The 18,679-nt window shown below is 43.0% G+C and overlaps 1 protein-coding gene across 1 annotated transcript in view; it reads left to right on the forward strand.

Moving 5' to 3' along the window:
• The window catches only part of Lmcd1 (LIM and cysteine rich domains 1), a 63,189-nt gene that overhangs the window by 17,522 nt on the left and 26,988 nt on the right, over positions 1-18,679 (forward strand). The window contains exon 2 of the mRNA XM_051203587.1: positions 15,955-16,043. Within this exon, the coding sequence (XP_051059544.1) occupies positions 15,955-16,043 (89 nt within the window). The remainder of the gene's footprint in view (positions 1-15,954; positions 16,044-18,679) is intronic.

The raw sequence follows: 18,679 nt of genomic DNA on the forward strand, positions 1-18,679 counted from the left end.
CATTCATGTTCAAAGACAAAGGAAGGACTGGGGATTAAGTCAGTGGTAGAGTTGTGTGCCTATCATACATGTGGTCCTAGGCTTCATTCGCAATACTATTACCCAAAAAGTATAATAAAGTTGAAAGTGGTGGTGCAAACCTGTAATCCCAGCATCCAGGAGGCAAAGATGGTCTAAAGTCCAAGGAAGGCCATCTGCAGCTACATAGCCAGTTCAATGCCAGTCAGTGATACATGAGATCCTGCATCCTAAAAAGAAAAGATATAATTAAAATGGAGAAGTCTGAGACTGAAGGGCAGAAAGTGCTCTCCAGAGTTACATAGGTAGCATAAATAGTATCCAGAGTTTACATTGACACAAGCTCCAACATGCACAGAACTTCCCTGACACTTTGTGAGCAACCCACAGCAAGAGTGGATAAAGAGATAATTCCTAGGTGATGCTCCAAGACCAGAAATACCACAGAAAGTCTGCACAGCTTCACAAAGATTTTGGATCGGCCTGGATTCTCATGATTTCCTGGTATTTGTATATATTCTATTTCATGGAAAAGCCTGGAACAGAGTCTCTCTATAGAAATTTCCTCTGCTCTTCCCTCTCTTAGGAGTCACTTTCCAGAAGACAGTGACAGAATGAGTTTTCCTGTTCAGGCTGTTTCTCTTACATTCTGGGTACTGGCATATAAGCTATGGCATGAAGGAGAAATGGTGGACCACTTTGGAAGGCAGTGTCCAGCTCTGAAATAAGGAGAAGAGTTCTTCCCAAGTTGACTGGCCTTGAGTGAGTGGCTGAGATTTGGTACTAGACCCAGATGCCTAAATAGATGGAGACCTGTCTAAGTCTCCATAAATGGAGATCAGGAGCTGAAGAAGATAAGGGACAGTTCTATTTGTCTCCAGTAGCTGAGGAGGTTAGAGATGAGAGCTGCAAGGGAGAGATGAAACCACTTTGTGGAGTCCAACAGGAGAGAAGAGCTGATGCTAGAACCCAGAAGGAGGGGGAACAGCTAAGCAGGGTTCAGAAAGGGTCTAACATCCCAGAAGAAGACCATTTAACATATTAGATTTTGGTGCCAAGAAGCATAGACAGAAGGCAAAAAACTGAGAGTACTATTAAAGGGGCTTTCTAACCCAAAATGTGTTTTAAGGAGCTACCATGAGCAAGGCATTGTTCTGGGGATAGGCAGTAGAACAATGAACTAGACTCCAGGGACTCTGCCTTCTTAGACCTTGCAATCTAGCAGGAAGAGTTGCTAAAGATCATCACAGTGGGCAGGAGATTATGCCTACCATGATGGGTACCAGAAAGAAGTGAAAGGCACAAGCGCTCCAAGAGCACATGACAGGGATACATGAAAGTTTCTGCAAACTATCTGGGTTCTATAATTCGGATTTTTTTTTTTCATTTGAATTGGGTCTAACATGTTTCAAAGGTGAGACCCTGACAGTGAGTTATTTGTAAGTGAATGGCCACCTCTAATGTCCATTTCTTGTTTGTTTGGTTGATTGATAGCTTTATTTTTTTTCTATGTTTGTTTTTCTTTGTTTTTATTTTTCATTATTAGTGTGTGGTGGGTGGGTGGTGTGCATGCATTGTGGTATATGTAACCCATGTGTGTGTAAGTACAGGTGTGCACATGTTCTATCAGAGGAGAATTTTGAGAGTTGGTTTCTCTTTCTACCAGAGGTTCCAGGAATCAAACTTAGGTTATAAAGTTTGTATGACAAATGCTTTTACCCCCTAAGGTATATCTTTGGCTTTTGTTTATTTAAAACATGGTCCTACTATATAGACGAGGCTGGCCTCAAACTCACATAGATCCACCTTCCTCTACCTTCTCATTACAGGATTTATAGGCATAAGCTACCATGCCTATGACTAATTTCTGCTTTATAAAACTTGGCTTAGAGATAAAATAAATAAATAAATACGGCTTAGAAAACAATTGACCTATGTACTCCTTAAGGACCTATCAACTCTAAGGATCTACTGGTTTCTCACATACAGAAGCCAACCACACCTAGTGTACAATTAGGTCCTTATGCAGTGGAGAAGTTAAGAGAAGGATGAAATATTTGGGCTCAAAAAGCTGTATTTAATGTTCATTTTTTAAAATGTAAACAAAAGGAGAAAAAGGGAGTCATTTATAGGAAGAGTGCCCTTTGAAACCAGAAAAACATCTCACTAAAAGCAACAGACTGAAACATGGTGGTGTTTTGTCAACTAGGCCCTGATGTTGGTTTAAGCAAGTGTGTGTGTGTGTGTGTGTGTGTGTGCATGTGTGTGTGTGTGTGTGTAAAGCTTCCATTGTCAATAAGTAACCTACAATTTAAGATTGAGGCTCCTAGCAGGAGGCATTTGTATAGTGAAACCTGCAGACTTATAATAACTGAGCCACAAAACACATTTAGACAGCATGTTTCCTTTCAAGGTATTAAGGTTGAAACAGGCAAGATATTAAACCTTCCTGCTTGATTTTCTCCAGCTCCCCCTTTCCTAAGCTAAGGCCAATAAAAGCATGTTGTCCTAAAAATTGGAATTCACATACACACACACACACACACACACACACACACACACACACACACACACAAAATTGTATTCTTCTAAGATTACATTCGTAAGCTAACACAATGCTAAATTCACAAGTGTTTCACCAAAATGAAAGATATAATGAACAAGCATAGCAACTTAAGATTAAAGTGTACACTGGAAAAAGAGTTTATGAAGAGTTGAACGCTATGAACCATGAAATGAATTAGACTCCGAGTGTAACCTGAAGTCATCAGGCCCAGGAACACCAGCGGCTTGCTCTCATTTAGGAAGTGTGGGTACTGGGGAGGAAGGGATCCCATATAAAGACCTTATTTTTTTTTTAATCTTCACTTCCCCCAAGATTCTCAAGGGAGTATGATAAACTTCTGGTTCATAGTGAGGGTCATATACCCATACTCTATTGTCTGCAAAGCTGTGGGTCACAGCCAAGGAAGGAGAAGTCCCTATATTGGAAAGGCTTGTATTGGATGACCGAAGCACATGGGGAGTACACAGAGGTGCTAGGTCAGCTACCACCTCTAGGATTCCCCTTCATAGCCTATGCCTATGCTGTGAGAATGGAAAGAATATTGTAAGATCCATTAGAAAACACCAGGGTGCAGATTAGGGGTGTAGTTCTGTGGTAGATGGCTTGTCTAGCTTGCATGAGACCCTGGGTGCAATTCTTCAGCACTTCCCAAAACAACAATCAACACCCAAGGCATATGGTAGAGCCCATGCCTGTAATCTTGGAGCTCATGAGACAACTGAAACTGGAAGATTAGCATAAATTCAAGGCTAGGCCTCGGAGTAGGCCAGACTGGGCTAGTATGAGATCCTGTCTTTAAAAAGTGTCCTCTGGGAGGTAGGGATGTAGCTCAGTTGGTAAAGTGCTTGCCTACTACTCTGAAAGACTTGGGTTCCACCTCCAGTACAATATACACCATGAAAGGTGGCACAGACCTATAATCCCAACACTCAGAGGAGATGGAGGCAAGGTTACTTCAAAGTCATCCTCTACCATGCAGATAATTTAAGGCTAACCTGGGCTGCATTAGACTTGTACCCTCCCCCCCCCCAGAGGTAAGATGAAGAGGAAACTGATTAGAGGGGCCCCTGCTTTGTACATTTCACTTTCATATTAGCCCATGCAACATTGATAGCTAGTTCAAAAGTAGCTGATGCCAAAGGAAAATCTGAGTCCAGTCCTAACGTCCTTATCCCATCAATCCAGTGGGCTTTCGCAGAAATAAGATTTGTGGGCCTTCTTTGGATACTGCAATGTGTAAACATGGGATATCAGCAAACTTCTGGCTGCCAGGGAGGTTGGCTTCCTTTCTCCCTCCATCACCATGGTTCACACCCTGCCAATAGAAAGTTAAACAAAACTGTCTGTGTTCAGGTTTTGAACCACCGAGTTCCTTGATTTTCCATGTGCTGTCACACACAACTGGTCACTCATCTATGAATCTCTCACTATAAGAGTTGGAACTTTGCACCTTGCCCCAATGCCTTTGTCAAAGCGACCCCAATATCCTGACTTTTGAAAGATGTGTGGGTCTTTTGATGACCACATGTAGGACATGTACTTTCAAGAGCCATTGCCAGGGCCTAGAAGAGAGGACTTGTCTGTTCAGATCATGTCATAGAATTTTGATAGCTCTCTTTTCTCAATATTTCTCATCGCAAGACTTTCTAAGAACTCTCTTTTAAAATGTAAGGGCTGAGAGTCTAAAGTAGTGAAATTATTCTTGAAAGGACAGTGGAAAGGAAGAAAGGGGAGTAGACAACCTCCTATTTTAGCCAAGCAAGCACTGGCTCTATTATAGCCCTGGGCTTCTATGGGAAGTATAGACATTACTACTAGATGTATATACAATTTATGTCTGCCAGTTCTACCTCATGGAGGCTGAAACTAAGTTCTTCCTGTCACTCATAGTACATGGAAACTAAATCACTCACAATACATGAACTGCCCTTCCCAGAGAGGAGCGTTTTCAGGAAGTCTGACTTTATTTGCTGTCATTTCATGATGCTAACACCTTCCCTGGCATGGATCTAGCTTGGAAGTTTAAATACCAAATGTAGTAATTGTCCTCCTAACAGGACACAGGGAAACCACAGCCCTTCCTCTTCCCTGGAATGTTGCTGGCTGGCTGCCTCCTCTCAAGGCTGCCACTGACTGAGACCCTCTGTCCTTCCTGAGACTGAGGGTGGCCCACACACTTCCCCAGCTTTAGGCTGAAGGGGTTGAGAGACTCTTCTAGAAGGAAGTATCCAAGCTGGTCTCACATGATCTTCATGTCTGTGAGCTTATGGAGAGACACTGCTTTTTATTCGTTTCTTAAGAGATGCAGTGTTTGAGGGAAGTGGTCTGGCTGAGAAGGCTTCTCTTCTTTTTCCTAAGAACCTCTGGGGTCTTGACAAAGGTCTAGACTTCCACTCTGTGAAGTGTCCCAACAATTAAAAAGAAGTAAATTTCCCACAAAATGCAAGGCCTTGGCAAAGTAATAATAACAACAACAACAATAATAGATGATGGTGGTAATGAAACTAGTCACAGCACACTGTTCATAATCTAAGTCTGGACTTGCTCTTTTCTGTGTTGACGCCCACTGGCCAGTCCCTCCTCCCTGGGGGGAGGGGAGCAGATCCTGTGCCCCAGAGAAAGCTGTCAGAGGGTGGGATATGGAGGGATATGAGGACAGATCAGGATACATGACAGTGTTCCTTTGTATTCAGATGTTTTCCCCTAATGCACCGCAAAACGAGTTCTCCCAATCTTGCCTTTTCCACTCTCCAGAACTTACTCTGTCCATCTTCTGGTTTGTTTCTCACCCACCTCCCCAGGTTTTGGAAAATCCCCAAGTAAAAACTTTAGGCCACGGCCAAAAAGAATCCTGTTTTCCCAAATATGGGGTGAGTGAGTATAAGCTGTATTCTAGAGAGTTCCAACAATCACTTCAGCAGGCTCAGATTATGACAACAGGTAAGGGGAGGCATAGAAATGTGTTTCTCCACTGTGACTGGAAAGTCAACCGTGGTAATGACTGCACAGAGTCCCAGTAGCAGTGGCAAAGACCTTGTCTTTATTAGGGGACATATAACAGATATTCTTGGTCTTCTTAGGGTCTCTCTCTTGCTTACTCCCTCTCCCCCCACCTCCATCCATTCATCCTTCCCTCCCTTTCCCTCTCTCTCTTCCCCTGAGTGTGAGCATGGGCTCCTACAGTCTCCACATAGAGGGCATTGGAAGTTCTCATCTAATCACGGATCAGAATAAGGCCCTTCAATTCCGATATCCTTTCACTGAACTATGTAGTGAGGCTGAAAATTCAGACTAAACAAACTGAGATTAGCTCTGTTGAGCTAGTGCTTAGGACTCTAGGAGTAAAAAACTTTTGTGTGATGTTTGTTTAAAAAATGTCTTTGAAGCAATAGATTAAGATCATCATTGGTGGGTGAGGAGCTGGTGGTCGCCATGCCTGGCCAGGGCTCCAGGGTAAAGCACTACCTCTTTCCTTCTTTTTCAATTGGTTTGCATATGTTGTGATTATTCTGTGGGCCAGCTACAGTTGAGTAGGGGAATTCTTGCATCCCCAAATGTTATTTTATTATTTTTGAGACCAGGTCTCTATCTCAAGTTTGTTTCAAATTCCTTATGTGTCTGAAAATGACTGAACTTCTGATCCCCCCAGCTTCCACCTCCTTGTTTTTTTGAGACAGGGTCTCTCACTAGACCTGAAGCTTAGCGTTTTGGCTGGACTGGATGACCAGAAAGCCTCCTAGGATTCGCACCACACCCCTCAGCACTGGGGTTGCAGATGCACGTTGCTGTGTCTAGCTTTACCTCTAAAATATAACTTTAAAGCGAATGCTGAACACAACATATTTTACTCTGTCTAAGAAATATTCCTTTGAATTTTTTTTTAGTTTTTATTCATCTACTCATTTTTTTTTCTCAGTATAGTTTGTCTACATTCAACTTTGGTACAATTTAAATCTGGGATAAAATCACATTCTCCTTGTCATCCTTCCCCCTGTCAACATCCCATGTTTAACATGTGAGGACATGTCACTGAGGTGGAACTGGCACACGGAAATTGTATGTACGTGAGGGCCGCAAACGCATGTTCCTGTATCTGTGGACATTTTTGTCTTTCATCTAATGAGCCTTTCTCACAGTTACCTTTTTCCTTGTAATGAAAGTAAGATGCACCCTTTTGGCAAATTCTAACTACAAATTATAATCAAAACACCGTGCTTTAGATCTCTTAGATGCATTCTCATTGCATAACTCACACCTAGTACCCATTTAGGACCACCTCACCATTTCCCAGGCCAGGACCCTGGCAGTCAACATCCACTCTGTGCTTCTGTGGGACCCTGTTAGGATTCCTACAGGAGACTGTTCAGTGCCTGTCTTTCTGTGCCAGGCTTAACTCGCTTAAGCTAACTTTGACATTTGCATTGTCAAAAACAGTGGATAACATTATTAACTGATTTATTAATTCATAAATAATTAATGATAAATAATATTAATAATTTAGTGTGTGTGTGTGCGTGCATGCATCTGAGAGTGTGCTGAGGTTAAAAGACAGCATTGGATCCCCTAGAGCTGGAGTTACAGGCTACTGTTAGTTGCCTAATATGGCTGCTGTGAATGAACTCAGGTCCTCTGGAAGAGCAGAAAGTGCCCTTAACCACTTAGTCATCTCATCTCTCCATCCCTAGGATTTCTTCTATTAAGGCTGACATATATAACGTTCTACTGGAGGAGTTCGTAAACCACATTCTGTTGTTATTTCATCTATTGGCTGACACATGTAGCTTGATTCCATAGCTTGACTATTGTGGGAAAAAAGCTGCAATAGGCATGGGGGTGCAGCTATCTCCATCACTGACTGCTATCATTATTTCATCATAAATACATATGTATGTATATATAAAATCTTTCCGTATATAGATATATAGATACAAATGCTGTTTTCCATAATGACTATTCTTCTATTATAATTTGTATTCCCACCAACTGTCCTCTAGAGTTTAGGAAGAAAAATTATTAAACCAATAGGCTGGAGAACTGAAGGCTCAGTTGGAGCAGCAGATGGTATAGTGCTGAGACAGAAGGGCTCCCAAACTTGTCTATAGCTCGGAACCCCCTGGGGAACGTCCAGATATAATGATATCTATGACCAAACCCTGTGTTTCAGCCTAGGCCTTGGATGTATTAAAAGACCATCAGGGACAGGGAGATGACTCAGATGACTAGGCAGCTAGTAAAGTGCTTGCCACAAAAGCATGAGGACCTGAGTTGAGATCTCTACCACCCATGTCAGAAGGCTATCTGTTGCTGTGTGAACCTGTTCCCCCAGTGCTAGGAAGGAAAGACAAAGGGACCCCTAGAGCTCATTGCTCAGCCAGTTTAGCAGAAGCAGTAAGCTCCAGAGTAAGTGAAAGACTCATTCCCAAAAGATAGGATAGAGATGGAGGAAAAAGTCTAAAGTCAACCTCTGGCCTCCATATGTAAACACATCGTTACGCATACAAATACTACACACACACACACACACACACACACACACACACACACACACACACGGACTGTAGTGCTCACAAGTTCCAAGGTACTGCCACTGTGGTTACTGCTAACCCAGGAGATTACTCCTTGACAACCATGGGAACACACCTACCTCAGAGGCATGTTGTAGCATAGTGCCAAAAGAACTCTGAACCTAACACATCTGTCCCTGAGTATCTGTAAGGGATCAATTATAGGAATGTCTCAGATACTAAAATTCAAGGCTGCTCAAGATCTTTATGGGAAAACGGTGTATCACTTTTCACAGAATTTGTGCCTATCCTTCAAATAATACCTCACACAGTAGTACCCCATACTGTGTAGAATTCTCCTGTATTATTTAAGGGACGACAATAGAATTCTATACAAACACATATTTTCTTCTATCCATAATTCTTTAATGTTTATTTTTGCTTATGCATATGGGCACTTTGCCTGTATATATGCCTGTGCACCATGTGTGTGCAGTGCCCTTGGAGGCCAGAAAAGGAATCAGATCCCTTGGGAGTAAAATTATGGCTGTCTTTGAGACTGTACATGGACTTCGGGAACAAAACCTGGGTCCTGTGGAAGAGAAGGAAGTGTTTTTAACCACTGAGACACCTCACCAGGGCCTCTATCCAATATTTTTCATCCAAGATTGATTTGATGTGATGTGGTATACACATGTAATGATGAATAACTATACTTATTACAACTGTTAGTCCTGAATATTATGAGAAAGATGGAGCCTCAATCCACCTATGGACTTGAAGATCCCTAAGGGTTAAATAATTATGAAAAGAAGCTTATAATGTGATCAAATACTTCCAGAGGCCCAGGTGCAAAGGGGCTGCAAAAGGAATTTGAGTGACAACAGTAAATGGAAATAGAAACAAATATGTTTGAACCTATGGGATGAATCACATGAGGGAGCCCAATGACATCAACCTCCAGGGATCCTTACTGAGAGTTGGGAATGAACTCAGAAATGACTTCCTTCTTGGTTGAGGAGGAAGTTTGTTACCTCTTTTTTGGTTAAGCAATGACAATTTTGAGCAGTAGGTTTTTAGCATATAGCCCCCAAACCACCATCTGTCCCACCATCTCTACCATTTGGGTCCAAGATCAATCCAGATCCATGATACTGTGCTAAGTATTAACAACCTGGGACCTTCCCGGGCTTCCGGGAAAGGGCAGAATATATGTGACCCATGATTCTAATTCATTTCCTCTGACTACTACCTTTCCTTCTGTACTTGAAGTCTGTTGTCTTGAACATGTTTTGGTTTGTTGATCAAAACAAGAGCAGGTGACAGAAATCCTGAGGTCAGGGAAAATGTATCTGAACCCTACTCTATTGCTCATTACTCAAACCTTTCTAGAATCTCATGACCCTACAGACATGCATTCCCTCCCTTTCTTCCCAGATTCCCAGAATCAAGGACACCTTCAATGGAAGCTATCTGGGATCTGGAGTCTTCTGGTATGGTAGAGAGTCAAACCTGGATTTTCACAATCCAAGTGTAAACTATGTCCTAGAAAGAAAATTCCATCAGTCCTATGGACTTATTTTCCTTATCCTTCTTCCTGGGATCACTATAAAGACCATGCAAGATAGGGATGCACCCCCATTTGAAAATGCAAAGTACTGGATTCTTGGTGGAATGCTCTATAGCAAGTTGGCTAAGGGCACACATAAAATAAAGCCTGCCTGGTGCAGCATCATGGCTCAGTCACTTATACTCTTGTATCTTCCAGAAGATCCTCGATATTTCTGGACCTCAGAATTGACATCTAGAAATGAGAGTAATAAAAAGACCTCCTTTTGTAGGGTTGGCTGAATGCTTACATGAAATATAGTATGTAAACACTAGGCATTTGCCACAAAAGATTACTTAATAAATGTTAGCTACATCCATGATCATCATGAAAGACAGAATCACACAGGAGTAGATTTAGAAGCCCTTCCTCCTCCAGAGGCTATATTCCAAACCATTCTGAATGGATGAGTTGTTCTTCATCTATCAACTAGGAATAATGGCAATCTTCAAAGGTTAACCCTAGTTGTTATCAAAAAGGGTAATGAAGGAAATGAAGTCACTTGGTGGACTGTAAAGCTGTTATTATTGGGATACTTATAGTAGTGGGATAGTTTCAAGATTGGTTTATCTGAATGCAATGCTGCTTCTTTCTTGACCCTCTCATAACTTCAGTCTGTTCCACTTATTTACATCCTCACTCACTGTTTGCTACTAGACTTCCTATGGGTTCAATTTAAGTAACCTAGTAGGTTAACCAGTAATCCTCAATGGTCTATATTTATAGGTCTTACTTGTAATAGTCCCTGTCAGTAGAATCCAGCATCCATTTGAAAACTATTACCTCAGGATAGTTACAGGGCATATGAGAGCACTAATAGACCACTGTCCAAGGGTAAGATCATGACCTTCATATAATCAAGAGATCCTCCTGCTCATAAATGAAAGACCCTATAAGATGTTGGGACCAGCTAAAAATCCTTTAAAGGAACCAGGTCTTTGTAGGTAATTTAATGTTAGGACAAGATGGATGACTAATTACAAAACTAGTTAATAACTGCCAGGGATATAAACCACAATCTTAGGGGTAAAATTTCAAAAACAGAGAGACTGTTTGTCTCCCAGGACCAGTGACTACAAGTCAGCATGAAGGTAACTATGCCTTAGAGCTGGGTGACATACATGTCCCTGAATGATGCCTGAATGAGTCAGGGGAGCCCATAGTCAGTGTCCCTCTACCATTATATAGCATTGAAAGACAGCCATCTTCATGCCCTGTTATCAACATTTTGACAAAATGTTAAACAATGGTCTATACAGATCTCATTTTGTAAACATTTTCCCCCATTTTACGTGTGTCCCACAGGGAGAAAGAAACTGAACAGGACACCTCTTGTCTAATTCCCATGCTCATCCTGAACTCCACACTGTACTCTCCCTTTTAAATTCCTCTTCACCTCAACCCTATATTGTTTGTGGTGACATTTTGTTATTAGGACAATCCCTGGGGAGTGGGGGACACGGTCTCACCCACAAAGGGAGGGCCAAGCATGAGGGCCCAAGTTTGCATCATCCCCACTTGCATCATCCACACTTACATACAAGCCAGGCAGTGAGGAGTGGAGATGCATACCTGTAACCTCAGAGAGGGAACAAGGATCCCCAGAACTCAGTGGCTAGACACCCTAGCTAAAATAGTGAACTACTGGTTCAGTAATCTCAGAGACAGTGTCTCAGAGAATTAGGTGGAGAACAATAGAGGAACGTACTCAATGTTAATCTCTGGTCTCCACATGTGTGTGTAAACACACACACACACACACACAGAGAGAGAGAGGGAGAGGGAGAGGGAGAGGGAGAGGGAGAGGGAGAGAGAGAGAGAGAGAGAGAGAGAGAGAGACAGAGAGAGAGAGAGACTTCCCCTAGAAGTTCACCAGAAAGCAAATGCATAAAGGAGACTAGAATCCCCAGGCTGATTCTTGTTCCCCACACCTCCAGCAGCTACCTAAGTCCTTTGAAGAGCTAAACTTTTAAAGGGGGTGGGGTGGACTAGGAAGAGGGAAGAGAAGCTTTGGTTTGAATGTAAAAACAAGAAAATAAGAAATAAATAAGTAAAAGAACGATTCAGTTCTGAGGCATTATATTACCTGTTCCACATCCTACCAAACCAGAGCCAAAAACAGTTGTCAAAATGCATTTTCTCCCCCTCGAGAGAAAACACATTCTGAGAAACCTTTGCTAAAAGGCTGGTCCCCTTAAGTGTCTATTCTCAGCTACTGGGAGAGGATGGAGACACAGTGCTGTCTGTCCATCAACAGCATCTCCATCAGAGACGTGCACTGTTTATAAACCAGAGGCTCTTGTTTGGAGCTCTGCTTCTGGCTAATGCTCCTCCCCCTCCTCAATCAGCAAGGTCATCATTTCCTCTGTGTTGAAGATACTTGGGTCTGCCTGGCTCCAATGAATGGCATGCAGTGAACAAATGACTGTTTATTGCATTGAATAGTCAGCCAGAAAGCTAGTTGCATGCATGGCCCAATTGCCCAAATGTAACTCTTCCTTGCAAGGCCATTATTTTTCTTTCCTAGAACTTTTATTGTCATGGAAACTGGCCCACTGGTAGACTGAAGACTAAGTTCTGCTTCCTGTACCTACATCGATATGCCTGTTTGGCCCAAGGATAGGTCTTTTCCCTCATCACTTGCTTAAAAATAGTGACCTTTCTTGATTAGGAACAGCTTCACTGAAGGAGACTATTAGGTACAACACTGCCATTTGGACTACCTATATTGGGCCTGCATGAGCTTGGCCTGTCTGCAGCCAGTCATGGATGGGAAAGGAGCTCATAGAGCCCTGTCCCTCTTCCTGAAATTGCAACTACTAAGAAAATCTAGGAAGTAGAATGTCAGTCTTTTCTGTTGTGTACCCACCAGGCTCCAATGGATAGCTCCAAACCATGGTTACACATGCACAGTTCTGGTTAAAGGAAATGACATGATGTGAGAAACAGATTTGTAGGGAAGGGTGGGGGAGGTTGACCTGATGGAAATGGAGATAAAAGAAGATGGGAGTGTATTTATTATACATGTATGAGATTATCAATAAATTTAACCAATAGAAAGCAGAACAAAACCAAGAGTTTCCCAAGGACAAAGGCTAAAATCAGCCTTGCTTACTGAGTTAATCACAAAGTATGGAGCCTGTGCTGGCCTTGTGTTTTGTGTTTTGTTTGTTTGTTTTTTACTTTTTAAATCTAATCATAGAGACAACAAATAGATAAGGAAGGAAGCAGAGAATAAAAAAAAAAACATATGGGGTCTGTTCTTCCAAAAGTAGTTCCCCAGAAGTCCCCAAGGAAGCAAACACTTGAAAGAAATTTCCAGAACAACCAATTCAAGGTCTTTCAATTTGTCTTTCATAAGATCTAATGACAAGAGCAAATACTGGGCATATAACAAGTGCATGCTACATCCTTTCCAGTTTCTCGTTTAATCTTCTTGACAACTCCACGAGGCATGTTGGGTTCCTATTATCCTAGTGAGTCAGGAAGAGAAAGCCTCAACAAGTCCAGCCACTGGTCCTGTACAATAAGAGAGAGGGACAAAAGTGGAACTAAAGTTCAGCCCAGCCTGACCCCTCATCAGGGTCTTTCTCCCTGAGATAGGGGCTTACTCCCCCATTCTCCTGTTGCAGCTAGCACAGGGTGGCCTTTCAGAGGTTGGAAGCCCTTGCATATCCAGTGCCCAACATTTGTATTCACTCACGTGATCCTCACCCTGCTGCTATGAACTACTCTGTAACATCTCACAAATGAGTACTGTGGGGAACACAATCCAGGCAGCCCCACCCAGGTGGTTTTCTGGTTTCACAAATTAGAAACCTAATCTAGGCAGGACAATGGCTTGCATCCAGTCACACACATAGTTGATAAATGCCAGACCCAGCACAGTGAGGCTGGTCCCCACATCACAGGCTGACACAGTGAGGAACTGTACTGTCTTACATCACTGTTTCTCAACCAAACAGGAGTTAGCAACCACACTGAGACTCAAGTCCAGATCAGACCTCAAAACTAGTCCTCTTCTGGGAGGACTGTTAAATAGCCCCTCGTTAGGAAATGAGCTCTGCTCAGGCCTGCTGTACCACTTAGGAAACACTTCCATGAATGTCTTCTTTCCAGGCCTTCGGGTATATCTGAAACACTCCAACAATGAAGCCTTATTCATGAATTAAGTAAACCCAATTGGAAGCACTCAGTAGTGGAAAGATTGCTACATTTCAGCTAGTATAATTCCAGGTGTAGGGGAGGAGGAGGGGAGTTGGATGCAAGGATAGATAAAGGCTAATAGCTTTAAGGAACAAAGTTATGTCTCTGGAACAGAGCCCCCAACTGAGGAAGATGGTTAATGATCTGAGCCATCTAGATGCTCACACTTAGCATAGGTCTGTAATCTTAACCCCCAAGGGGCTAAGGTTGGAGCATCTCATGTTTGGGCCAGAATAGATCCCATGGTAAGACCCATTTCAGGAAAAAATAAAGTATAACATGATTTTAGTACTAATCAGATACAAATATAACATACCGTCCTCTGACTAGCTATAACTACACTGCTGGCCTAGTCATTGGGAGACTTGGGTGCAGGAGATGGAGATTGTAAATGATCACTGTGCTAAATCCTAATGCTGGCAATGAGGGGAGATTCACTTACAAACTTCACCAGGTCCCCTCCTGACCCCCACCTCTACACATGCCTTTTAGAACCAAACAGAAGGCTAAAGAAAAGTCACGAAAATCCTTACCTTACAAGCATGAGGACCTGAGTTTTATCTCTAGACCCCACATAAACAAAAGCCAGTGTGGTGGTTGGTACATGTTGGTAATACCAGAGCTGGAGAAGCAGAAACAAGGAGCTCACTAGACAGACAATCTAGCCTGTGCCTGCCCTGTGAGTTCAGGACACGCCAAGACTCTTTCATGTGGGTTGTGCCTGAGCACAAATGGCCCCAGAAGCACACTACAATCGCCACCCCACAATACATGCACTACCATTTGTTCTTTCCACAGTCCCTTTCCAATGCCAGGCTTCCCTTCCCTCCATTTTCTGTCTATTCATCCTGCACAATCTAAATCCCCAAATGACCTAGTTGAAGAAGCCTCCCCAGCTGTCCCATGTGGGTTTACTGACAGATGCCTTCTTCCATACATCTGATGTTTATGTCCAAATCATAACCGTTACCATAGCTAGACTTGCAGTCTGGAATCATAGCATAACCCTTGCTTTTACTCAGCAGCAGTTTGCAAAATTAAGTGAGAATTATGAGCTTCCCTCTCTATAGTCCCTGGCTGATGTATCACTTTAGGGCATACAGCATCTAACGTTAAAGCCCCCATGCACAGCAGGGAGCGGACACTAAGTAAATGCTATGCCACTGTGCATTTGTTAAAATGAGGGGCTTATTCCTTTACATTTCTAATGGGTTGAGCCCTGCCTGCTTCTGATAAGACCAAGATGGTACACACACCTCTACTAAGCCTTCCCCTCCCCTGCCCCCAGAGGAAAACTGGGTTAAGTTTCTTGGCCTGCAGATCCATCACTAACCCACCACCTCTCCAATTCTGACATAATACATTTCTAGGAATTCTGTTAACGGGCCGTGTGATAAAAGGGGACCAGGGATTTTGCATTTCTGGTGAGCTTGTAAGTAAAGTTCCTGGTTCGAGGACCCCAGGAGAGCCACTGGATTTAACCATAGCAGCAATGGCAGCCAAAGGCATTTCTAGTTCCTTGGGCTTGTAATGAATAACAAAACCTGCCTTATGTGTTGCCCTCCCTCCAGAAGAGATTTCTCAAATGCTCCCGAGATTGTTTTCGGTACTAGAAAAATATTTAAGTCCTGCCCTGAGCCATAAACAGCTGGAAGCATGTTCTTTGTTTGTGCCTGTGATGTTGGTTCAGTCACATCCTATCGATAAATCAGAAGGCAATGAAGGAGACACTCTGGAAGATTCCGTTCCAGTGATAGACAGATTAAGGAATGAGTGAAGGTGGGGAAAGAAGCAGACAGCCCAGGCATTCGGAGACAGCCCTGGATCCTGGCAGTGAGCCCCAGTAGAGCTTTTATTAGGAAGGGCCCCACCCTTCAACACTTGCAGCCTATGGCCCCATTCCCGGATGCTCTTTTCTGTTCCCAGTAAACTGTGAGTGGCAGCATATTGATCAGAAGCCCTTTGAACCCCACACAGTCCCTTTGCTGTTATGCCAAGGCTCCCAGAGGTCAATGTGAAGAAAAACACCCTCTCTGTGTCTCCTTTTCCAGATGTCCCTGAGCCAGCAGCAGTCCGCAAGAGGAGTGTCTTGTCTGCGGTGCAAGGGAATGTGCTCCGGCTTCGAGCCTCATTCGTGGAGGTAATGGATTTGGTCAAGTGGACTCTGCTTTTGTTTCTTGACTGTCCTTTCCAAAAATGTGGGTGGTTTTCTCTGCTGGCACGGGGTAGGAGGATGCATGCTAGGAAGGGCAGCTGGAGAATTAGAGCCTTTCTGCTTGTCCTAACTCAGGAATGAGTGAATGATGTAAAGATCTTTGGGAGCAAAGACAAGGGAAAGTTGCTTTGCACTTCATAAACCATTTCAAGGTAAATACTATCAAGCCTGCTCCAGCAAGATTTTTTTTTTCTTGCTGTGACCAAACATCTAGCAAGAAGCAATTTAAGGGAGGAAGAGTTTCTTTTGGTTCACAGTCCAAGGGGATACCATCGCCATGAAAAGAAGGCCTGATGGCAGGAGAGTGCAGTTGCTACTCCTAACATTTTAATGGAACTGAAAGAAAAGGCCAGACAGGAAGTAGAACTGGGCTATGAAAGCCCCAAGGCCCCACTCCCATGGAGACACTCCCTCAAGCAAGGCTCCATCTCTTAATGTTTCTATAACCTTACAAAACAGCTACCAGCTGGGACTACATATTCAAACACACCAGGCTAGTGGAGACATTCTATATATAAGCCACAACAGATGATTATGGGAAGCTGGATTGGGCAAGCCTTTGGAGAAAGACCATCACCTCTCAGGTCTGAAGATTGACTTGCTCTTTCCTTACTGAAGAAAGGTCTCTGGGGTGGATTTTAACCTAGGTGTGGCTCCTGAAATAGAGGCCAAGGGTAGAACTAGGGGAGAATTCTGCCAGTAAAATGCTTACCTTACAATCTTGAGGACTTGATCTTCCATCCCAAAACTCAAATGTATCTAAGGAGGCAAAGACAGGAGGATCCCTGATGCTTCCTGACCACCCAACTAGTCTTCTTGACAAATTCCAGTATAACTTCTTACAAGTTCTAAAGTAAGAAGATTCCTTCTCAAATAACACGCAAGACAGCACCCAGAAATGACACCCGAAGTTATCCCCTGACTTCACACACAGAGGCGCACACACACACACACACACACACACACACACACACACACACACACACACACACCACACAGCCAAAGCCATTCTGTCCACAGTATTGGGAAACCAGATCCTGTGATTAATATTTTTACATGAGGAGTGTCAGATCTGGCTAGAGTTCTGGAATTTGTCGTTCTTCTTTTATCTCTGAGGGCTCTGAAACAATGTTGAGGCTGCCAACAAACATAATGGCCCAGCAATCTTCATGTCAGTAGCAGACAGTAGCTCTAGAGCTGTGTAGGACACAAACTGGATGACTGTCTCTGCTGCCACAAAGAGAGAGGCCACACTCCATAGAACACCACAGCAAACCAAGAGCTTTTGTTCTCATTGTCTTTTTATAGCTTGGACATACAATGGGATAAACATTCCCCAGGTGTTTCCTAAGATGCTGATAGCCATGGTGAGATCGCAGTTGAAAAATATCTGGTATGCATGAGACCCTGTCTCAAAAAAAAAACAACCTACTTATTAGTAAGCAGACTCTTCTATATTGAAATTATATATTATTATATATTAGTGTTTTTCCTTTTTGCATGTACAAGAAAGGTGGATAATTGGGAAGAATTTACTAACTGATGTGACTTGAACTTAGGTCTGAGTGAAACACAGTCTCTTGCTCTTAAACATCTACACTACACTACAGCAGGTTGTGAGCTTTTAAAGCAATGCCCATTCCTTTCCTCCATTCCTGACAGGCCTCAGCTTCAGAGGAGCCCACATGCTCTTCCACATGGAAGAGACCTCAGAAGTCATACTACCCAGGCCTCTATCCCCTACCTAACTTCCTCCTTCAGCTGACTTGAGCCCAGCAGCAAGGACTCCATCCATTCCTGTTTTAGCCATTTGACAAGATTATAGCCTGGAGGGAAGTTAACTGATCCATGTGTCAATTCTACTAGTCCTTGCATCGGGGTCTCTTGCAGACAATATTGAGGAATCTTTTGAACTCTTTATGGACAGCTAGATGGTCTCTATAAACATCCTGAGACAGGGAGTAAATGTTCACTAGATGTGCAAGGGTCAGTCCCAGGCTACCACTACCTAGCATCCTAAAAACAGTCCTGTAGTAAATGTGGTTTGGTTGTCCAGTTGATTATGAGGGCAGAACAATCCAGCTCTATCCTTCATGCTTCCTAGGAACAGAAGTCTCCTTGCATTGTTTTAATCCCTATGTTTCCTTGTCATCCTGCCCTTGGGTTGAATATCAAGTGAATTTTTTGAGAAGCATAAATTGAATTTAGAGGTCCTACATAGGACATGACATCTTGCATTAGAATGACCATACAAGGAACTTAAATTCAACCCATGTCAATGCAATGATGTCACAGCATCTCAGGAGGGAAACACTTCCACACCTTCATGTCTCAGTTTTCGTAGTCAGTTGAGGAAGATGCTGTATTAGTTTAATTTCTGTTGCTGTGATAAATACCCCAACCAAAGCAACTGTAAGAGAAAGAACTTACTTGGATTCACAGTTATAGAAAGTATAGATAGTTCATCTTGGTGAGGAAAGCATGACAGCAGGAACGTGAGGCCGGGCCCTTACTTTGCATCAGCAGTCCAGAAGAGAGAGAAAATAGGAAGTAGGTTCAGT

The sequence above is a fragment of the Phodopus roborovskii genome, unplaced genomic scaffold, assembly GCF_943737965.1.
Source record: "Phodopus roborovskii unplaced genomic scaffold, PHOROB, whole genome shotgun sequence".
Taxonomy (NCBI): Eukaryota; Metazoa; Chordata; class Mammalia; order Rodentia; family Cricetidae; genus Phodopus; species Phodopus roborovskii.